At 49.3% G+C, this 20,040-nt stretch overlaps 6 protein-coding genes across 6 annotated transcripts; 2 read left to right on the top strand and 4 right to left on the bottom strand.

Moving 5' to 3' along the window:
- Window positions 1-168: 168 nt before the first annotated feature.
- On the bottom strand, window positions 169-2,096 carry ATNIH1004_000595 (Zn(II)2Cys6 transcription factor; the record flags this gene model as incomplete). The annotated part of the gene is made up of 4 exons (XM_033565303.1): window positions 169-494; window positions 548-755; window positions 902-1,853; window positions 1,912-2,096. The coding sequence occupies 4 exons, from the start codon at window positions 2,094-2,096 to the stop codon at window positions 169-171; spliced, it is 1,671 nt and encodes a 556-aa protein (XP_033431060.1).
- Window positions 2,097-2,243: 147 nt separating this feature from the next.
- ATNIH1004_000594 (glycoside hydrolase family 35 protein) lies at window positions 2,244-5,652 on the bottom strand (the record flags this gene model as incomplete). The annotated part of the gene is made up of 9 exons (XM_033565302.1): window positions 2,244-3,559; window positions 3,609-4,275; window positions 4,321-4,455; window positions 4,503-4,598; window positions 4,642-4,657; window positions 4,714-4,980; window positions 5,030-5,332; window positions 5,393-5,469; window positions 5,518-5,652. The coding sequence occupies 9 exons, from the start codon at window positions 5,650-5,652 to the stop codon at window positions 2,244-2,246; spliced, it is 3,012 nt and encodes a 1,003-aa protein (XP_033431059.1).
- Window positions 5,653-6,986: 1,334 nt separating this feature from the next.
- Window positions 6,987-8,221, top strand: ATNIH1004_000593 (uncharacterized protein; the record flags this gene model as incomplete). Its single annotated transcript, XM_033565301.1, has 2 exons — window positions 6,987-7,700; window positions 7,787-8,221. The coding sequence occupies 2 exons, from the start codon at window positions 6,987-6,989 to the stop codon at window positions 8,219-8,221; spliced, it is 1,149 nt and encodes a 382-aa protein (XP_033431058.1).
- A 262-nt stretch (window positions 8,222-8,483) lies between these two features.
- ATNIH1004_000592 (tRNA (cytosine-C5-)-methyltransferase) lies at window positions 8,484-11,335 on the bottom strand (the record flags this gene model as incomplete). The annotated part of the gene is made up of 4 exons (XM_033565300.1): window positions 8,484-8,790; window positions 8,846-10,978; window positions 11,048-11,220; window positions 11,309-11,335. 4 exons carry the CDS (start codon window positions 11,333-11,335, stop codon window positions 8,484-8,486), a joined length of 2,640 nt encoding a protein of 879 aa, XP_033431057.1.
- Window positions 11,336-11,664: 329 nt separating this feature from the next.
- ATNIH1004_000591 (uncharacterized protein) lies at window positions 11,665-13,174 on the bottom strand (the record flags this gene model as incomplete). The annotated part of the gene is made up of 5 exons (XM_033565299.1): window positions 11,665-11,889; window positions 11,943-12,085; window positions 12,145-12,655; window positions 12,723-12,923; window positions 12,986-13,174. The coding sequence occupies 5 exons, from the start codon at window positions 13,172-13,174 to the stop codon at window positions 11,665-11,667; spliced, it is 1,269 nt and encodes a 422-aa protein (XP_033431056.1).
- A 4,576-nt stretch (window positions 13,175-17,750) lies between these two features.
- Window positions 17,751-18,032, top strand: ATNIH1004_000590 (uncharacterized protein; the record flags this gene model as incomplete). The annotated part of the gene is made up of 1 exon (XM_033565298.1): window positions 17,751-18,032. The coding sequence occupies one exon, from the start codon at window positions 17,751-17,753 to the stop codon at window positions 18,030-18,032; it is 282 nt and encodes a 93-aa protein (XP_033431055.1).
- Between the last annotated feature and the right edge of the window lie 2,008 nt (window positions 18,033-20,040).

Here is a 20,040-nt window from a genome sequence, read left to right as displayed (position 1 = left end):
TACTAAGAATCTATAGATCCAAGGTATTCTATTTATACCGTGAGTCAAATCTCAAATCCGTATACAAACCCACGGCGCCGCTCCGGCCCCGATCATTGCAGAACCCGGTCCGGCCCCGATGACCGGTTGCAGGTCTGCATGCCTAACAGCTTCAGTATACGATGGGAGTTATGATGGCATCGCCGGTAGGAAATCAAACACGTCCGTCTGTCCCTCCTCGAAGAGTCCAAACGAATCAGCCATCGTCCAGTTCATTCCATTCCCGTTCGCTGTCCCCGTAGAAGGCTCGTCCACCGTCTCCTCCAACTCTGGTTGATTCGTCTCCGGTTGGTCTGTAGGCAGACTGGCATAACGCACAAAGATGGACACTGTGCGATGGATATCCGGATACGGAGGCTGCTTGATAAACTCGCTGATCTGTTGCGCGCGATGCAGCAGCAGTGTCTGGTCGATCAGCGAGGGTCGCCAGCGGGCGATGCGCACGGCAAAAGTGGCTATATTATACATTCAATGATAAAACTTATACATAGAATAGAGGTATACATACTAACAAAAGCAATGGTCAAGGCCGGATACGTTGGTGCCCATGTCAATTGACATCGATAGGCCGTCTCCTGCACCAGCAGCGCTAGCTGGTTCATAATCACCTCGACGAGAGACTTCCACAGGCTGTCGCACTCCCATGTCGAGTCGAGTTTCTGGATGCGTGCGATAGAAGCGCACAGGACGTAGATTTTGGCGTAGTTCAGCATCAGCTTGAGGCTGCAGCGTTGGAAGGCCCCGGCATGGAAGCCATTATCTATCTTCTTTATAAGCATCCAATCTTATATAGACGTATCCTGTAGGTGTAATTACGATCGTGGATTTCATCCCATGACGTCCACCAACTCTGTAGACGTACCATCACTGCCGGTAACTCCACGGCCGTGAGATGATCCACCGACGAGCTCTCGATTATCAATCGCGACCTCGCCCGCAGCTGATGCAGCTCAATAATGCAGACATTGCGCATATCGCTGGGCAGCGACAGCGGATACTCGAGGAACTGTCGCAGCTTGACCATATCCACTTCGCTGAGTCGCGACTTTCGTCCCGTCCCGGACGCCACGTCCAGCTCCAGCGTGAAGCTGATCAGCCAGGTGCGCGTCTGCCACACAAGCATACGGTCCTCCAGCGACGCCGAGATGTAGCTGCGCGGCATCTCCGTTTGCGCCAGTAGTCGATCCAGCGACTTCTCTAGTCCGGAGTCCAGCGCCGTGCGGAGAATTAACGCGGTTGAGAACCACGTTTTCTCCGAGTACGCCGCCAGCAGGATCATCCCCTGCACCGTTTCCAGCTTCGTCGGCCGCTCGAAGAAGCTATCCTCTGCCAGTCGCTGCGCCTCGTCCTGCAGCACGCGCTGCAGGTGTCCGTCACCGCGGAACTCAGGCACCGCCCGACTAGCCAGGTACAAAACCACGGAGAAGCAGAATGGCGACCGGCTGCGGATAGAGTCGAACGTGTCGCGGATGGGATCGAACAAAGGTAGGAAATTCTTACTGCCCGTCATGAACCGTTCGTAGATGCTGCGTGCCTGTTCTTCGGCCAGGAGTCCACGCTCCACCACGTCGCTCTTGAGATCCGCCGATGATGATGACGATTCCCCCACGAAGATATCCTCCGTCGATGCCCCAAGGTTCACTGAGATCGAGTGCATCACTGACTGTGGCGCGATCATCTCCTGCGGACTGAACTGCTGCATCTCCAGCCCCGGTCGGCTGTTTCGTCGCGAGCCCGACGTCGGTGACGTCTCGCTGGCAGCGGGTGAACGGCCAGACGAACTAGAAGAGAGTGCATCGAGGGGACCATATCTCCTGTCTGTTCGTCAGTACGATGATAATGGGATGGCGGGATGATGTTCGATGGTCTTACGGATGGTCGGGTGAGCGTCGCTGAATCGCATCCACCAGACACTCGTGGCCGCCGGATTTGCAACGCGAACACGGCGATCGCTGACGGGCGTCGCAGCGCATCTTGAGTTTGCGACACCGTCGACATGCTTTAAAGAACCGTGGTGGTTGCGGGCGGAGAAATACAGACTGTGACTCGTGCTCCATGATGGAGAGTTGATGAAAGTAGTCTGAGTAGGAGGAGAGCGATGGGGTGAACTAATATTAGGCTTAGTGTCGGAGAAGGACCGATCTATGGATTACATGAAGACTACCAAAAAGTGATGGACAGAATACCAGAATATTTACAACAGATTAATATCCTCCCCGAGCCTGGTACTTGGGCTGCTCTGCCGCTTTGATCTCGTCCATCCCTGTCAGCACCGGCGTCGTCTTAGCCATCTCTATATCCAACTTTGCCCCCTCCGACTCCATCGCCCATAGACTCACGGCGATCCAGTTGGTCCCGCGGTAGTTCAGGATCCCCTCTGGAACCGGATAGCTGGTCTGTGGTCCGATGTTGCTGATGTATTTGCCGTACTGGTATCCGTTGACGTAGAGCTGCACCCGGTAGGCCGGAGCCGTGCTGTTAGCAAAGTTGAAGTACAGCGGCACGTCCCAGCCCCTAGGGATGTCGAGATCGAACGCAGCGGAATAGAACCCGATTCCGGGTTTCGAAAAACCGTCGAACGGACTGCCGGATTTCCACCCCTTGCTGGGCGGCTGCGGCAGGTGGTAGCCTTGACGCTCGGCGTAGAGTCCGCCTTCGTTCAGCGGCCCTCGCGTCTTGTCCACGTAGTCCTCGCCTCCCAGGTTGCCCGTCAGCTTCCAGGTGACATCTACGGCATCGTGCCCGGAAAGCTTGTAGTTGAGGATCCCGCGCGGGTTCTTCATCTCGTCTGTGCCAACGGTCCAATCCTCGTCCAGACCCATAGTGTCCACGACGACGATGATCACATACGACTTGCCGGGCTCCAGTTTAGGCATTTTATACGTTGCGTTGTAGTCTTTGTACTTGTTAAGCCCGGCCCAGGAGCCCAAATGTGTCCCATTCAGCCATACAGCGCTTCCAAAGGCTGACCCCCCCTGCGTCTGGATGAAGAATTCACTTTCGTCGCCGTTGGCTACAAACTGGCCGCGATACACGAGATACCCTGTGTGGAAGCCATAATCCGACGAGTAGAGCGACGTCGGCGTATCGAGCGGACGATATGTATTCTTGGTCTTCAAGTCCGCCGCAGGCCAGGTAGAGTCGTCATAGGACGACTGGAGCTCTGGTAGAGTATCCAAATATTTCCAATCCAAGTCCTTGAGGGTTGGGAGCGCAATCTTAGGGGCGTCGTACTTGACCTCCGTGGACCAGATGCCGTTCTTGTCCACTGATTTGTTTGTTTTCTTTCCGTTGATGAACAGGTTCTTCGCATTGCTAGGTGCTCCAATCACCTCAACCGTTGTGGTGGCATTGAAATCGGCCGTCAGGTGAAGATCGCTGCCCTTGAGGTAAGCCGTTCGAACGATGTATCCTGCCTTGACGATGATAGACGAAGCAATGTTCTTCTGTGTGCTGTAGCCTGGGGACGTGCCCTCTGCAGGAAGCTGGGGCACCCAGTAGTCATAAGCCGAGTTCCTGTCTAAACGCTGATCAGAACCATGCCGGTGCACATTCAATGACGCGCTCACCAAGAAGGAACACGCGCAAGTCGCCAACCTGGACGATGCGACGAGTAGATGATACGTCCCAGCCAATCACAGTTGCCTTTCCGATCTGCTTCGAGGCGATTCCTGACTGGGGTCCTTCGATCACCTTTACATCTGATCGGCCCGACACAGCCAGTTCATGGTGCTCCTCAGGCCCGCCGTACAAAAGTAGGGTTTTGGTGTTGCCGAATTTCTTCCAGGTGAAAACTTCGGCCGTCGAGTAGAGGACGTTGATGCCAGAAACGTTGTAATCAACAACGTGCACCTTGGAATCCCGCCCACTAAGAGTAAGGGTCCCATCGAGCTGAGGAACGGTCAGAGTGCCAGCACTAGTCGGGAGCCTCAGCCTGTACGAGACAGACTGCTGGCTACGGTAATCAGTATGTCTGACCACAAAATACGACCCCGTGCCATCGCCGATCAAGGGAGTCACGGCCACAGCAGCAGTGTCCGTGTAGACTCCAGTCGTGAGGTTCCCTGGAGTGGCCAGCAGGTACGACGGGGATGATTTCATAAAATTGCCAATCAGCTTGAGTTCACTGTACTTTTCTCTGGTGATATTGCGACTCTCCGTTAGTGGCGAACCATAGTCATAGGATGTATAACCTCCAGGATGTCCGAGGTTTCCCCAGTTGGTTCCACCAAACATCTGCACAAGTTAGACACATCCATGGCATGTGAAGTACCGTCATACCATATATAAGTTCAGAATAGCAACCCCAAAGCTTAGATCATTTTTATAGAATACTCTTTCAAATTCATGGTTCACAAGAGCGGCGCAGGCGGCAAGGCCTGGTCCTCCCCATGGATCATATGCACCAGCTTGGAACTATACAGAATTAACTTTCAACTGCGCTTACATTTTCAGTCTCTTACCTCTAGAATTGAATATGGCGTTGATGGGCTCTGCTCGAGATGGGTTGCATACCAACCAGTCGGTAGGGCACCTTCAGGCCATACGGTTGGGTTGGCCTGTTTATGTTAGAAGATACCTGACTTCTGGAAGGAGACATACGCAGTCGAATTGAAGTCTAGAGTCTATTAGTCCATTATATCATGATAAGACGTGTGCAACAGGCATACTTACGGGTAACTGTCATGACCATAGATATCCACCTCGCCTATTCCAGTGCCCGGAGCATTGTGCCCTCCGGCAAAGGCATCGTTGCTAATCATGGGGACAACGATGCCCGCCTTGCGGGCCTGGTCAATGACATACTGGAAGTATTCTCCGTCAGGAAATTTCACACCGCAACATGCCTGGCTATATTCATTTTCAGGTTGATAGAGAATCACCGGTCCCCCATTCGTGATCTGAGCTTTAGCAATGGTAGCGCCAATATTGGCTATATAACTAGTCAAGTACGTGAGTAACAAGTAATTCTCTCCCAACAATCTCATACTTATCGGTAGCCTCCAAGTAGGCCTTGTCGGGGGTCCGAAGGGTGCCATTGACCCGCTGCAACCAGCCAGGAAAACCACCGCCAGAGACTTCTGCATTGATATATGGACCCGGACGAACAATGATATAAATTCCAGCTTCTTTCGCAGCATCGAAGAAGGGCTCCGGGGAAAAAATCCCATCTGCTCTATAGTCGCCTGGCTTTCCTTCCAGCAGTGCCCAATCAAAATAGACTGAGGCGGTGTTAAAGCCAAGGGCCTTGATTTTCTGGAAGAGATCAATCCAGAGTGAGGGCACTGGAAGTCTTGACGGAGGTCAGGCAGGAGTAATTAAAATAAATGGGTAGAATAACTGGGTTGAATACCTAAACAAATGAACTTCGCCACTGAAAATCATAATCCGCTCTCCATTGATGAAGAGAGATTTCTCGTCCCATGTAACCTGTGGAATCAGTCTCTCTGAAGCCACGACCAATCTTAGCGCACGTACATGTTTCTGCATCAAATCCCGCTGCACTGGATCCGAATGTTCTGTGATGGTGAAACCATTGAGCTTGTGCTTAATGGAAGCCCCTGCTGCCTGTGCGGTCAGCAAAGCAATAGCACAAACTGACAATAGTCTCATGGTGTTAACGTGGAGGCACCCCAGGTCTAATTATCGAGTGCAAATCACCCCGGCCTAGACAAGGGATTCCCATCTATTTATGCTTCCATACCCCGCATGGTCCAGGAATCATCGCGTCATCCGATGGGGTTCCTGGCCAGACCACGACTCACAGAGCATCATTGACGGCATGCATGAGGAGAAGTGGGACCATCCAAGCGGGAATTCGGTCAATGTCCGACAATTATCATCCCAATAGCGCTAAGAATGACCGAGAATAGATGGAATTGGTTGGGATGCAAGGGAGGCCGATCCCTCCTAGCGCCGGTGATCACGGCGGGAATTTCTCCACCGTTAAACTTGTGATGATCTCGTGGAGGGATATAGCGTGGAAAATTACCCGGTTCAGAAACTGTCCAGAATGAGGATTGTCGTGAGATCCTTACAGATGGAGAAAATACCTGTGTCACGAGTGCTGGCCTGAATTAGGCTGCCTGGCTCAGGCATTCAGTCACCAATGCGGCTCTTCAATCATATTCCTAGATGCGAGGTGGGAGGGCAAGATACAAGAATTGCCAAGTTCACTGAAAGTAAGTGACTCTGTATTGGTAGTTCTAACTAACAAGAAGTGCAGGTGTATTTCTCTAATATCTCCCATCCTCCACTGCATCTGGATAGCCATTGTTGCAGGCGCAATAAATGCGCGAGTGAGGAACGGGTGCGCAACGAGGTGCAAGTTAGGGCTTGGCACGCCATCATCCATTCCTATATTTGTTCACTTATATTATGAAATTTAATATAACATCTGATAGTGTGATGGGTTTGGAACCAATAATGCTCTATTCCCTGTCTTGCCGTCAGTAGAGCGTGCATCCACTTTATCAGGAAATTTTAAAGGCATTCTACCGAGATTATGATCTATTGTATGGAAGAGAACGGGAAAATCCCATTATTCAGTCAACCTACCCTGAAGTGGGATTATAATGAAATTGACAAGCGCTGTCCTTCTGTTTACATTGTAGAGACTAAGAAGTCAGTATATAAAAGCACGGATACTATCATTTAACGATAAAGAAATTACTAAGGAGAATATATGCATAGCATAATGCAACAAAGGCCCGAATGGAATCATCCCATTATAGATAGCTTTGTTCATTATTACTACTCTTTGTTAACGATCAGGTCACCATATCCCAAAACTATATAAACCACGAAAAACATGCCCTATCTACTCTCTATCATCGTTTCAATCCAATCTACTACATGTATTTTACAACATTCTTCACAGTTCTCAGCTCCCAACGTCAAGACAATCCACTCCATACCACTTAACAACTTAAGTGAGACAGCCCAAAATGTTCACAGCAGGGATCTCATGCCTTCCACCTGAGCTGGTTCTTAGGTGTGCTCAATACATGGACCTAGTAACCCTGTGTCAGTCCTCACAGACATGCAAAGGTTTCACTAACACACTCCAAGATGAGCAGAAAAAGGCCAAAGAACATGTTGTCCCGCTCCACGAAATCTACGACAGGTGCATCATCCTCCGGGAGCCGCCAGAGGAGGACGATGATGACGACGACGACTGCTACGATATCAATGACAAGAGTACATACGAGCCCTACCCCAACGATTTCGACCACGAATTCCTTCGCACATACCCAACGCCCAAAATAGAACTGGCTGCCAAAACCGGACGAGTCGGAGCCCTCAAGGACTTCCTGGACGCTGAGGTGGACCCGAACTCTCGCAGCCTGGTCAGCATGCCCATTTTCAACGTCGCTCTTTTGAATAACCAGCTCGAGGCCGCGCAGCAGCTTCTATCGTATCATGCTGACGCATCACCTAGGAACATGATGTATCCATATCAGTTCGGTGCGGTATACTACTGTGCTAGATCCTGCGACCCAGACCCGGATCTTGCTCCGGAACATATGATCTGTGAGCTGATCAAAGCCGGGGCGAAGATCAACATGACAGACTTCCAGACCATTTGCGAGAAGGAACAAGGCCGTATGGATATCATGAAGATTCTCGAAGTGGCGGAGCAGCAGCATGGACTGCCTAGTGTCGGGGGCCTGCGAAGCTTCAACAGCAGAAACACGATCCTGCATCTGGGATGTATCTCGACCGAACTGACCAATTTTATCGCCAGTACGTGGTCAGATGCTCTCAATGTGCAGAACTACAGGATCGAACGGCGCTGCATGTGGCTCTGGAAACTCTAAGCAAGAATACTGGCCCCGCGATGTGCTTGATTAGCAAGGGCATCGACGTCAGAGCCACCGATGATCTCGGCAAGCAGGGACTCTACCTTGCTATTCAGTATTATGGACATGAAGATGTCGTGCGTCAGCAGCTAAGTAGGGCAGAGGTAAAGGTCAATACTAACGACCTTCACCTGAGGGAACCGCTGGTTCTCGCCTGGCAATTTGAGCAACTCAGGATTGTGGAGTTGCTTCTCCGGGATCCCAGGACACATGCCCCCTCGAGTTTTGCGTGGTCCGCAGAGAGATATGCAAAGCAGACTGCGGCATCTCAAATCCTTGAGGACATTGCGAAATTGGTTAAGGATCGGTCGCTCCGGTAAGTGCTCTCTTGTATGTGGCTTTTATTATTGTTTTGGTTCCTCTGTTAGTTCTTGTTTCGGTTCTTATGTCGGTTCTTATGTAGGTGCTTTGCTAGTTATTCGTGGATTTGAGCATCATTAGTTTGTTTGCATCCTTAAGTAACATATGCTTTTAAATGTCAATCTGGGTATTATTAGTGGAATATCTCGAAGATAGAAGATAAACTGGTCAAGTTGAACATCAAACTTTTATTCGGTATGCATATATTACACTCTATATGTATCAGACAGTAGTATTAGCCTGGTCCTCCTCATCTCCTGCCTTAGAAGTCTCCCGCATGTCGACCTTCTTCTGCTCGTCCTCTCCCAGCGCGATATTCTCACGCTGGATCGCCGCTTCCTCCGGCGTATCCTGCTCGCTCACGACTGGCGTCTCCGGCGTGGATGTTGAAGCTGCGTGCTTCTGGGTGATATTCACCAACGGCGGGTCCTCGTTGAACAACCGTAAGAGCATAGCCCGGCGTTCCTCTTTGGGTAGCATCAAGTTGATAGAATGTAGAGATCTCCAGAGAGGGAGGACCATTCGCTCACTGAACTTAATTAGTAAACCCATAAAATGTGCACGAAACAAGATCTTCAGCATACCTTAATCCATCTTCTGTTCCATCTGCTTCAATGTACAATATACTACAGCCCATGGAAATGTCCCTCACGCGCTCGCCAATCTCTCCGAGTTCCTTCCATCCGTCATTGTCCACCTTGGGAAACATCTCCACGAGAATCTTCCTTAGAGTCGACTTCCGAGTCAAAGTGACGGCTCTCGTAGGGCTCAGCATCGGCTCGAGCACCCGCAGACCGTCGGTCTGAATACGCCAACGGCACACATCCATGCGCTGCACATCCTGCTTGACAAACAACTTGACACCGCAATGCGTGATCTTCATTCCCTGTCCTTCATTGGCGGTGAGGATATCACGGGCCAACGCACTGGTGTAGTAGATCGTCCGGGTTGGGAGTGCCTGTGCATTGCGCACCATGAACCGGTCTCGTGGGAATCGGTCAGAGATTTCATAGAACTGGAAAATCTGTTCAAGTTCCTCGTGGCTGGGATCCAGGTATTTGTAGGGCTCTTCAATAGGCTGGCCTGGTTTCCGCTTCTGCGGAGCTTGGGCAGGAAGCTCGCTCTTCGCCACCGGCTGGGAAGTGTCTTGAGGCGCAGGTGTAGAAGCGGGGTCCGATGTATCCATACTATCGGGTTCAGGCACCGGAGGAGGACGATGGATAGGGCGGTCACCCAGAACAACTTCGGTGCCATCCTCGAGTTTGGCCCTCTTGGTTGGGAGCTCATCTTCCATGCTCTCTGCGTCTCTCTTCGCTGGGGAGATTTGGTTGGTAGCGGAGTATGGAGGCTGGTGAGTAGACTCCGCGACAGTTGCGTTCTTGCTCGCCTCCTCTTCGGCTGCTTGGTCGGGAGTCACCAGGTCGTCCAATGCATCAATCTTCTCCAAGGGCTGTCCGTTTCCATGCTTTTGTTTGAATTCAATTTCTTCCACAAGCGCTCCAATGGAGCACTTGGGAACGACCTTCGAAGCATCCTCAGGTTTGGCCCGAATTTCAGACGTCTTTTCCAGGACCGTGATGAAGAATCCACCGGTGTCCTGCAGATGAGGATAGATACGGATACACCTCTCAAGAGGGAGGTCAGCATTCTCGTCAGTGGGAGGGAACATGCCCTCGGCAATTCTGCCGAGGCCAGTGATGCCGTCCTGCTCTCTCTTGTCTTCAATTTCCTTCCAATTATTCCACATCCGGCCTTCGCGGTCCATAACCTTCCAAGTCTTCAAGCCGGCGACTCGCTTCAGGCCAGGCAACTCGTTGCTGCAATCGATAATCTTGACATTAGCCGAGCCACCACACCTGGCGATTGCGCTGCTGACAACAGCTTCGTTTTCGATAGGGTTCATGCTGCAGGTAGAGTAGACGACCCGTCCGCCAACCTTCAGCATCTGCAATGCACGGACGAGGATCCGCACCTGCGTGGCATGGAGGCCTATCGCGTTATTCGGATTCCAGTCTCTCCAGACGCCGATGTTCTTTCTAGCAGTCCCATCACCAGTGCACGGTACATCCGCGAGGATGCGGTCGAACTTCAGATATCGGCCCTGGGCTTTCTTTCCATCGGCCGTGGGGAGTGGGGGAAGCTTGATCGAAGGATACATGGTAGCATCATGATTCGTGACAATCAAGTTGGGAGAGCTGAGTCGCTTCATCTGATGAATAAGCATGTGCGCACGACGGTAGTCGGCGTCATTGGCAATGAGAAGTCCAGTGGTTCTTCCATCGTCGTCAAGACCCTCCGGCCCTAAAGGCTCTGGTCCCGCGGTTCCATCCTTCAACTTCTTAGACATGTCCTGCATCGCTTCCTCCTCGCCAGCATGGAGAAGTTCCATGAGCTGCGCGGACTTACTGCCCGGAGCGGCGCACATGTCCAGCACGGTCATACCGGGCCTAACATCAATCAAGAGTGGGGGAATCATGCTGACAACCTCCTGTCGACTGATATTACCAACATCGGTCTCCGCGACAAGGAATTTCTGGAACGATGCGAAGGGAGCAAAACGTCGAACGACATGCTTGGGGGTCGTCATCCACCATGCAAGCTGATCGGGGTACCAAGGCACTGGGCGTGGCGGCTCAACCATATTACCTTCATACTTGATGGAGGTGATCTCAGGAATAAAATGATCCTGGAGTTTCTTTTGAACGGCAAGAGCATGTCTTCGAAGAAATCAGTCAGTACGCGGGAACAATCCTAACCGCTGTGCGATCTGGAAGTCAATGACATACCCTCGCGAGCCCGTAAAGCGGAAGCTGTTGGGCAAATCCCTTCGCAGAGTCTCCCAGAAAGCTTCTCTCTCCTCTTCAGGGATGAAGCCCTGTCTATTGTAGTAATCCTCCAGTTTCGCATTGGTCTTAGGAACGTCCTGCCAGTTCTGGCGCACTCCGCCAGCTTGGCCGCCCTGCGACAAATCCGTCAGCTAGTGAATGGCGCAATCGAACGGACAATAACTTAGGGGAGAGGCAAATTGAGTATGGGTATGCTCTTACTTTCTTACCACGTTTGCCTTTACCCATTGCGAGGAGGAATTGGAGGGCCGAAAGAGCAGAGCTGCAGTGATTGGGGGAACAATTATTCTCTATCACAGCGATCAAAATCCCACATCGGAACTTCTCTCGGCCCGGACATGGTTAGATAATCCAATCTTCTTTCTCCGATTCAGGACGATTTGATTTGATATCTTCGTATAATTCTCAATGAAAAGACATCTCAGTCAGATGTCAATTATATTCATGGCATACGGTCTCGTATTCATTCTGCATAGCAAGAAATAAACTTCCTAACAGATCCTCCGCCAAATACTGTCATCCCTCAGTAGCATGCACTTGAACTGGCATTCTGACATTTACAACGCCTCAAGGCTTAATGCCTGGAGGACCCTAGCGCGACATTCGCCAAATCCAAACCATCTGCTCGTCTTGGGATGGTAACACCATCCCTCAAAGACGACCTCGTCCCCATCCTCTAGGAATTCAATTCCCTCATTTTTCAATACAGACATCTTATTCTTGGGCATCATTCTCTCTAATAGACATGCAAGGCCGGCTTTCTCTCCCTCCGGGCTCTGTCGCTATATTCCCATTCCTGTCAGCTACTGATCTTGGTCTGGGGGAATCAACATACATTACTGGACAATGTCCCAGTTCCAAGGATATCCCCCGTGGATAGACCTTCACCGGCACTGGCGAGATAAGTAAGTTGTTGATAGGGCGTCCAATACAACTCGTTGAGGTTGGTGGATGTCACATGGTACACTTTATCGTTTCCTAGTATGGCCAACAGGATTAGTATGAGCTCGTGACAGGCACTGGTAATTCTATCGTACTCAAGATCTTTGCGGAAAGCTCGATTTTAAATATCTCTGACTCGGCTGAGTCCTTCCAGGTAAGATGTGGCAGCGGCGAGGGATTCTGCTGGGTTACTCTCGGACATGCGACTGGCTCTAGTGCCTCCATTGTAACAATCCATGGTGAGATGGTCGTCCCAAACCCTTTGCTGTGGAATGGTCCGAGTGGAGGCATTTCAAACTTTTGAATATCCCTGGCGGACCAGTCATTCAAGAGGACGAATCCAAAGATATGCTCTTTGGCATGCCGGATGTCTAGGACCTGACCTGCCGGGATAGCCTTGGATAAGAAAACCCCCATCTCCAGCTCAAAGTCGAGCCTTTGGCTTGGAGACCAGGTTGGCTGGGACGATGGTCCAGATTCTTGAACAACACCCCAGGGCCGTCGGATCGGTTGGCCCGATATTCTCAAGCTCGAGGTGCGGCCGTTGTAGCATGTGGGGATGCAATACCAGTTAGGGCTGACTTGCCCGCCGGCGACTTCTGAGCACTATTGAATCTAATTTCAGCATCCTATCAAAGTGGGAGTATAAGGAGAAATATATGAGTATGTTCACATTTTGTGCATGTTCAAGAGAGCAGTAGAAATCAGTGTAATTCGCCGTAGCCATAGGCAGGTGGTTTGCCACTTGATACAGAGGAATAAAATACTTTTGGTGCGATTCTTCACTGATATCTCCAGACAAGTATTCAATAATTCGTTTCCTCACTTCCACTTGGACGGGTCTCGGTAGAGCAGCAAAAGTATTTAGATTCGTCTGAGAGAATGCTCAACTGTTAGCATTTCATCCGCGGGGAATATCACAGTACGCTCAAGTACCTGCGTGAATACATGGTCCTTAAATCCAGATATTGATTTGAAAAATCCATCGGATTCTAGTTTGCTCAAATCGATAGCATATTCCCCAAACGCCGTGGCGCATCTGCGACTAGGATTATCACCTGTGCTGATAACGCCATACGGGATATTGTCCAAAGTGAAAGGCGTAGTTTTGACCAAGGAAGTCATTCTGTCACTGAAGTAGTATTTGGTATAGAGTAAGTGTGAATAGAGAGTGATAAATGGATTCCCACCCGAAGGAGGTGCAATAGAAAGCTGACCTTCCTCGGAGTATTTATAGTTCATACGATGTTACACCCCGCCCCGTGATCGGACACTGCAACGAAGTACTTTTAGTTAGGGTAGAATACTCCAAGAGTCAAGGGTTTCTCTGGTATTACCAGAATGCTGATGAAGCTGTCTCCTCTCTGTGAATTCACCTCTGTGAATTCACCTGAGGGTTGTTGATGGATCCCAGCGTCCCTCGTCCTCATTCATAAGCCTTACATCATTCTCTCTGCGGGGTAATCACCACAAATCAGCGTGTGAGGGATATGCTACTTTTATTCCTTGTACTCCGTCACCAGCTAGTAGTTAAAAGATACCATTCTTCACTATTTCCCCAGGTATCAGAAGTTTCCTAAAATATCAGAGTGAATGGATTCCCTGGCTAATTATTACGTCCTCTTGCCTCTCTTTCTTTCTCTATCTTCTACTTAAATTTGCTCTCCAGGCCTTCAAATAAATATTATCTAAAGAATTTCTGACATAATAGACCTCTCGCCCAATAGATATACACTTCCCAACCCGATTCCCCTTGCCCTATGAAGAAAAGATCAAAGAGCTCTATGCATCATTCGCGGCTGCTACCGTGCAATGGAATTGTCAGAATAACAGAAGATTTATCTGGCCTAACTAGGGCCGATACCCTTTTTAAAGCAGTGGAATTTCATTGATAGGAACTTATCATGGCCCGAATGGGGTAGATGATACCGATTGGGAAGCGGAGAGTGAAAATCAGATGACCTCAGGCAAAACGTTGCAGGTTCCACTCAGTGAGCCGGTCTGCGGTCTGCCGATTTCCATCGCAATGGAATATGTATAAAACGAGGCTTCCCCGCGGACCAGTCCTCCTCTGCTACAGGGCAAATCATTGGTGTTGGTATACCGCAATTATTAAGCCCTCTGTGGCTACGACCATTGCATGTGACCACACCGAGAGAGACCCCTCTCCTGTTCGTAAACAGTCTTGTCACACCGGCCAACATACACCCATTGCCTATTCCCCCTGGCACAGAATATGCCACATCAAGTCCTCCACTTAAAACTACTGTATCACGAACCTGCAAGATCCAGGAGTTCTTCGCCACGCACTAACTCCGAGTACTAGGAGTGAAAAATACGGAGACGGGGGACTTGGAAGGGTAGATTGAGAGGTATTTGCAGTGACTACAGGCCTGCCACTACCTATCACGGGTCTAGCTGGGCGATAGATCCTGTCTAACTCACGGACTACCATCACAGGATACGAGAGAAGTATGATGCGACATGTAAACGCATATTTTTCATACCCTGGCCCTTGAGCTTTCTCGAAGATAGTGACAGAAAGTCCTTCTGAAACCATGAGCGTTGACACCGCATAACCCCTCTTCCTCTTTCCTTTCTTCCTTTTAAATCCCTTCGCTTCTACTTCGTTCACTATCACTTGCTCGTCCAAAGCGAGCATTGCTTCGCTACTATCCTTTCTATGTCCGACTCTCTCAACATTCGCATCCCCCCCCCCTTTTTTTTTACCAGAATGCCTGGCCTTAAGGCCAGGGGAGAAACTGGGAGAACTGGGTGGAGACGAAAACCTCTAATGGTGACCCTTTCCACAATACACATAAACCATGTCACAATTTAGCAGAAAGATGTACAATTTGTCTAAGAGCTATTACTTATTGTGCATGTCTGAATATGGCATATCCTGTATGTTGGTTGAGGAGGAAGAAAGTGTAAGCCAATCAGTTATCTATGGTTTTTGTTTCTGTGGATAGCTCGCTATGTAGAATATACTCCACCAGGCTTTACCCTTAAAAGGCATCCATCCTCCTTAATTAGTAGTATAGAATCTATTGTAGTACTTACTGTGCAGACTGCGAATATCTTGGTTGTATCTCCAATTATCGGTGAGGGTCTTACAGTCGCAGATGCAGCAGTATGGACAGGGCGGCATTGGGCTTAATAGTTCTCCCTAATATGAATATCCGTCTAGCATGAAATTAGATTAACTAGATAGAAGAATCGTGGTTCAATATGACCGGGATAGAGTAGTACAGGGTAGGATTACTATAGTCATACTTAGCATATGACAAGAGTATTTTGGAAAAGTGATCAGTCAAAGTGGGTCAACTGTCGGTGCTATTTGTTGTATTCGGTAGATGTACAATGAAAAATAATGAATATTTCATCGGATCATAGGGAATATGATAGCATGGTTGGAGGAACATATGGCGCGCAGCAAAGGGAGACTGCAGAGGCATCCCAAGAAAATGGTGACCAAGAAGTGGGTCCTGGAAAGGGGTTCGATGACCCGGCATTGGGGACTGGGATGCGGATATCTGGCAGCAGATGAATGAAGGGTCGTCGTTATTTTCCATGTTTTCTCCGGGGCACGAGGGGTGATAGACCCCGTTGGTTTCTAGATAAGGATAGAGGCTCACGATCTGGTCGCATGCTCAGGCTGTGTGTGTTCCTTCGTTGCTGTTTGTTGCCTGCTTCCGTGGTTACACTGCCCCATATATTAGTTTCAAGCGCTGCCGGAGTTCACCTTTCGATAATCCTAATCTGTTGCAGAACTGCTTTTTTAAGGAAATTTAAGCCTGCTATGTGGTGATATTAGATTATTCATTCAACCAAAGTGGACAAAATCACGTGTTTTCAAAAATTTCATATTGCCACTTCCCGCATGCATGCACAATTTCTGATTAGTAATGTAGCTGAATTCTGCAGTGTTGTTCAGGCCGATAAGCGCCCCAGTCGCGCGGACGAGGAAGTGGAATATCTTAAAAAAGAGCATGGTATAGTGGAGGAACTAGGGGGATTAGTGCGTGACAGTTGTATGGATAACTATTATCTTAAGTCCTTGTTTAAAGAGTGTTGTGGATCTACAGTAGGTCAGAGGAATTGGCATTGAATAGAGAGAACTAAGCCATTGAATTGGATGAGCGAACTTAGTATACAGGAATTTCGTCTGTGGGAAGAAATATATGCGCGAGGACTTCGCCGATCCTATATTCATAACACTCCCCTTTATTCAACTAAGCAGAGCAACGCGCAGCTAGTTGAATGTTGTATATCTATCACACTCCCCTTTGCTCTATACAGGGACCTTCTTCATTGGGATGCCACACAGGCCATTTTAGATACCACACGGGCTTTACTCCGGCCACACAGGACTTTCTTTCGGATGCCACAAAGGACTTATACCGGCCACACAGGACTTTTATAAACAGGCCACGCAGGCCCTCTAGGCAGACCAGACAAATCTCCTAGGCCACACAGGACTTTCGGAGGCACAACATGCCCGGCCACGCAGGCCTTGATACTATGCATCAGCTTGCAGGGGTGCCCAGCTTGCATCTCACTGAGGAAATCCATCCCACTGACAGATCACTATTTTCTATGATCTTGGATGCCCTCTCTCCAGCATAGTATCCATTTTCCAGGGCAACTATCCAGGGACACCTCCCTAGTAATGAATGCTTGAATTTTCACCACTATCAGAATTGGAGATTTCAAGCTCTGCAATTGCTTTGCTAGCTTGGCTTTCTCCCTCTTCATCTTGGTGAGTTTCTTGGACCGTGACTCCTTGTCTTGATCAGATTTCTCAGGACAGTCCCTTGCATAATGACCATATTTTCCACATCTATAATATTTAATCTTGGCTTTTTCCTTCGCACGATTCACATTTTCACCAAGGAAATTGGTGTCCGGAGCAGGCAAGGTCGGTTCAGCTGTTTTAAGGGACTCGATAACTTGAAGGATACATTTTGAAGCATGGGAGTTTGTTGAAAGGTTTCGTACTGCGAGAATGAAGTTCTGGACCGTGTCTTCGTAATCCTGATGTTACATCGATGGGGCCAGTCCTGCCATGCCCTTGCGAGTGGCACTCTATTCTAACCAGATACGAAAATCTCCTGTGTGTCTGCTTTCGTGGATAAGAGCGGCGACAGGGTGAGACCTCACTGACTGCGCTCCATGACTCAACTCGAAGGCCCAGTGGTTGGATAGATCCTTACCTGGAAAGTGAGTCCCTTTGTCCATCAAGGTTGCCCTGTGACCAGGCAGCAAACGAGGGTACCGACCAATCGGGCTGCCCGGGGCGACTTTCGACCACATCGCCTGTTCGCCCGACGCCGCGGTCTTAGCTGTATAAAGAAGCAGGCTCCCTACCAGGCTAAGCGCTGAGATCCAGCACCGAACCTCACCACGCCTCTGCTCAGCACGCGAGTCGTATATCCTTGCCCGCTAGTAGCAGCCAGGATCAAGCCCGCTGCTTCCCAACATATTAATATCTTCATTTCCCAGAGGATTAGCGCCTGCCACCTTCCCCTTTACACTCACCAAATGCCCTTCCAGTATTCCTGCGTGAGTTTCAAAGGTACGAAATCCCCTTCCTCCTATCTTTCTCTCTTGATCAGCCCTCTTCTGCTCTTTATTTTTTTTTTTTCTCTCTAGGCTAACTACACCACTCTATAAGATCATCGCCTGATCTAACTCCAACATGAAACCCCTCACCTACCTCTCCCTCCTCCTCGGCATCTCCGCAACCACCGCCCTCGCCGCTCTCCGCCCAGACGCAGCCCCCGACGAGGTCGCCGCGGCGAAAGCCGAGTGCGGGTCCCTGGGCGTGATGAGGATCGACCCAGCAGAGCTGCCCGAGGGCGTTACGATGTCCGACGTCCGCATGTGCGCCGACCACCCCCTCGGCCCCGGGGCGTACCCGGGTCCGGGTCCTGGGGCTTTCGCCAGGTTCCGTCGGTTCTTGCCGAGTTGGGTGTTTTGAGAGGACGGCCCGGGAGCTGGGTCGAGGCCCTGTAGGTAGTCCGGCATGCAGGCTTCTTCTGCTCACGCGCGGGCTAGTTTTTCATACCCGGTCTGGTTGCCTGCGCTGTGCGGTGGGAGCAGCCGTTTGGGAATGGAACTCTTGGAAATGTATAGTGTCGTTTAATGTTGATTTTAGAACAAGCTTGATTGATATAGTCTAGCTGGAGGATAATATTCAGATATCACAACGTATAAAATTCAACAATAATAACATTCTAGCAATTTCCATTAAGTAATAGATTAACTATTTCTATATCGGCCTAGTAATCACTCGCCCGCGCAGTGTATATAGAAGGGTTGGTCCGCTGTTCCAGGGAACAGACATTGAACCGTTCATCCATAAGGAAGTGAGAGAGCTAGATATTTCTATTTCATGGTGCGTTGCAGCTACTCCTCCTCGTCTTTGCTGCCGGGCCTTGGATCGAAGCCGTACAGGATCACAATAGCAGGGCGATCTACGCTGCTCCCCGCGATAATATCGATACTGATTTCCTGGCATATAATAAGTAAACCGCCACCCGAAAAAGCGATTTAAACATACTTCTCACACTTACATATCCTTACCTCTTTCCAACAGCTCGGAACAAATCTTTATTATACACTAGGAGAGCTAATAATACGCCCAGGAGAGAGAAAACAATAACGTAATGCTAACAAAGGCAACAGGTAATATTTTTATGTACAATAATTAGGTCTATTTTTGCTCGCCTTGCTTTGTTCACAGTGCTTGATCCAGAGGCCAATGTCGGCAACAAACCTGCGCGCCGCGCCAATTTCACGCCCTGTTTAACAAAGAAATCTGGGTTTTCGCCACAGATTTGCTTCAGATCAAGACAGTTGTCTAACGCTATATCACGAGCTTTCTTGATATTTTCCTTAAAGCTCTCGGTACCCACACGTGATAGATGCCAATCAGTATATTCCTCGACCGCGACTTCAAGTAGCCAGGGAATATCAATGGGATCAAGAGGACTGGCTGGGGTTATTCTTGGAGTTGACTCGGCGCCACAGGAGGAAGTTATCAAAGGTTAAGATGACTGTGTCGGGAAAATATAAATATTTATTTGTAGGAGCATTAATACAGTTGCGGTGTTTGGGGATTTGTTTTGTTTTAACACTCGCTGATCCTTTTCTGCATACAGTTGTTTGCGCACGTTGTTAGAAATGTTATTATGGGAGTCTATGACTCCTCCTTGCTCGGCATATTTAACAAGGGCTCTCAAGTGATGTGTTCTGGGTCGGTAATGCTTTTTCCCTTCAGGGTCCTGCCAGTAGTACTGACCCTTATGCTGACAAGGTGGCCCAGGGCATCACATTTTCCGATACACGTCTCGCCAAACCGAAGGCTGTTCCCGAGGAGACTTTGGCATTAATTTGGTCATCTCGATCACGGAGCATTCTGTTTGTTACTGAGGAAGTTCCTCTTTTGTCAGTGTTCCTTGGCAGGGGGTAGGTGTCCTCCATATAATTAATAAAAATAGAAATCCTCAGATTTTTGTGGCACTTGCGAAGCAGATTTTGCCACATTTGGAGCTGCTTATTTATAGCTGTCCAGTTAATATCTGTCTTCTCGAAGTGTTTTGTAAGATCACGCTGTGAGCGGTCGTTTACACAAACCACAACCGAAGTATCGTCCGGCTTCACATGCAAATTATAGTTTACTTTCTGACGCAGCACACGTTCAGCCTTCTGTTTAATCTGCCGCCAATATGAACCGGGTTTTAAAACTAAATCTTGTTCTGTATTCTTTGCCAGGACCCGGTTGTTATATATACAACCAGTTAGCAAGCTCTAGATATAGGGGATGAGCATATTCTCGGACCTATTTTTACAGCACTGTCTAAGCCAAGGAGGATGTTTGAACACGTCAGGGTGGTGTGTTCGAAGCCAGACGCGATTAAATGCGCGAGGTTGTTCAGGATCTGCGAGTGTTAACCGGGGTCTGCTATTTTTTCATGCCTATAGCT

This window comes from Aspergillus tanneri, assembly GCF_003426965.1.
Source record: "Aspergillus tanneri strain NIH1004 chromosome Unknown AapTan_2_pilon_pilon_pilon, whole genome shotgun sequence".
Lineage (NCBI taxonomy): Eukaryota > Fungi > Ascomycota > Eurotiomycetes > Eurotiales > Aspergillaceae > Aspergillus > Aspergillus tanneri.
This window is presented reverse-complemented; position numbering and strand designations above follow the sequence as displayed.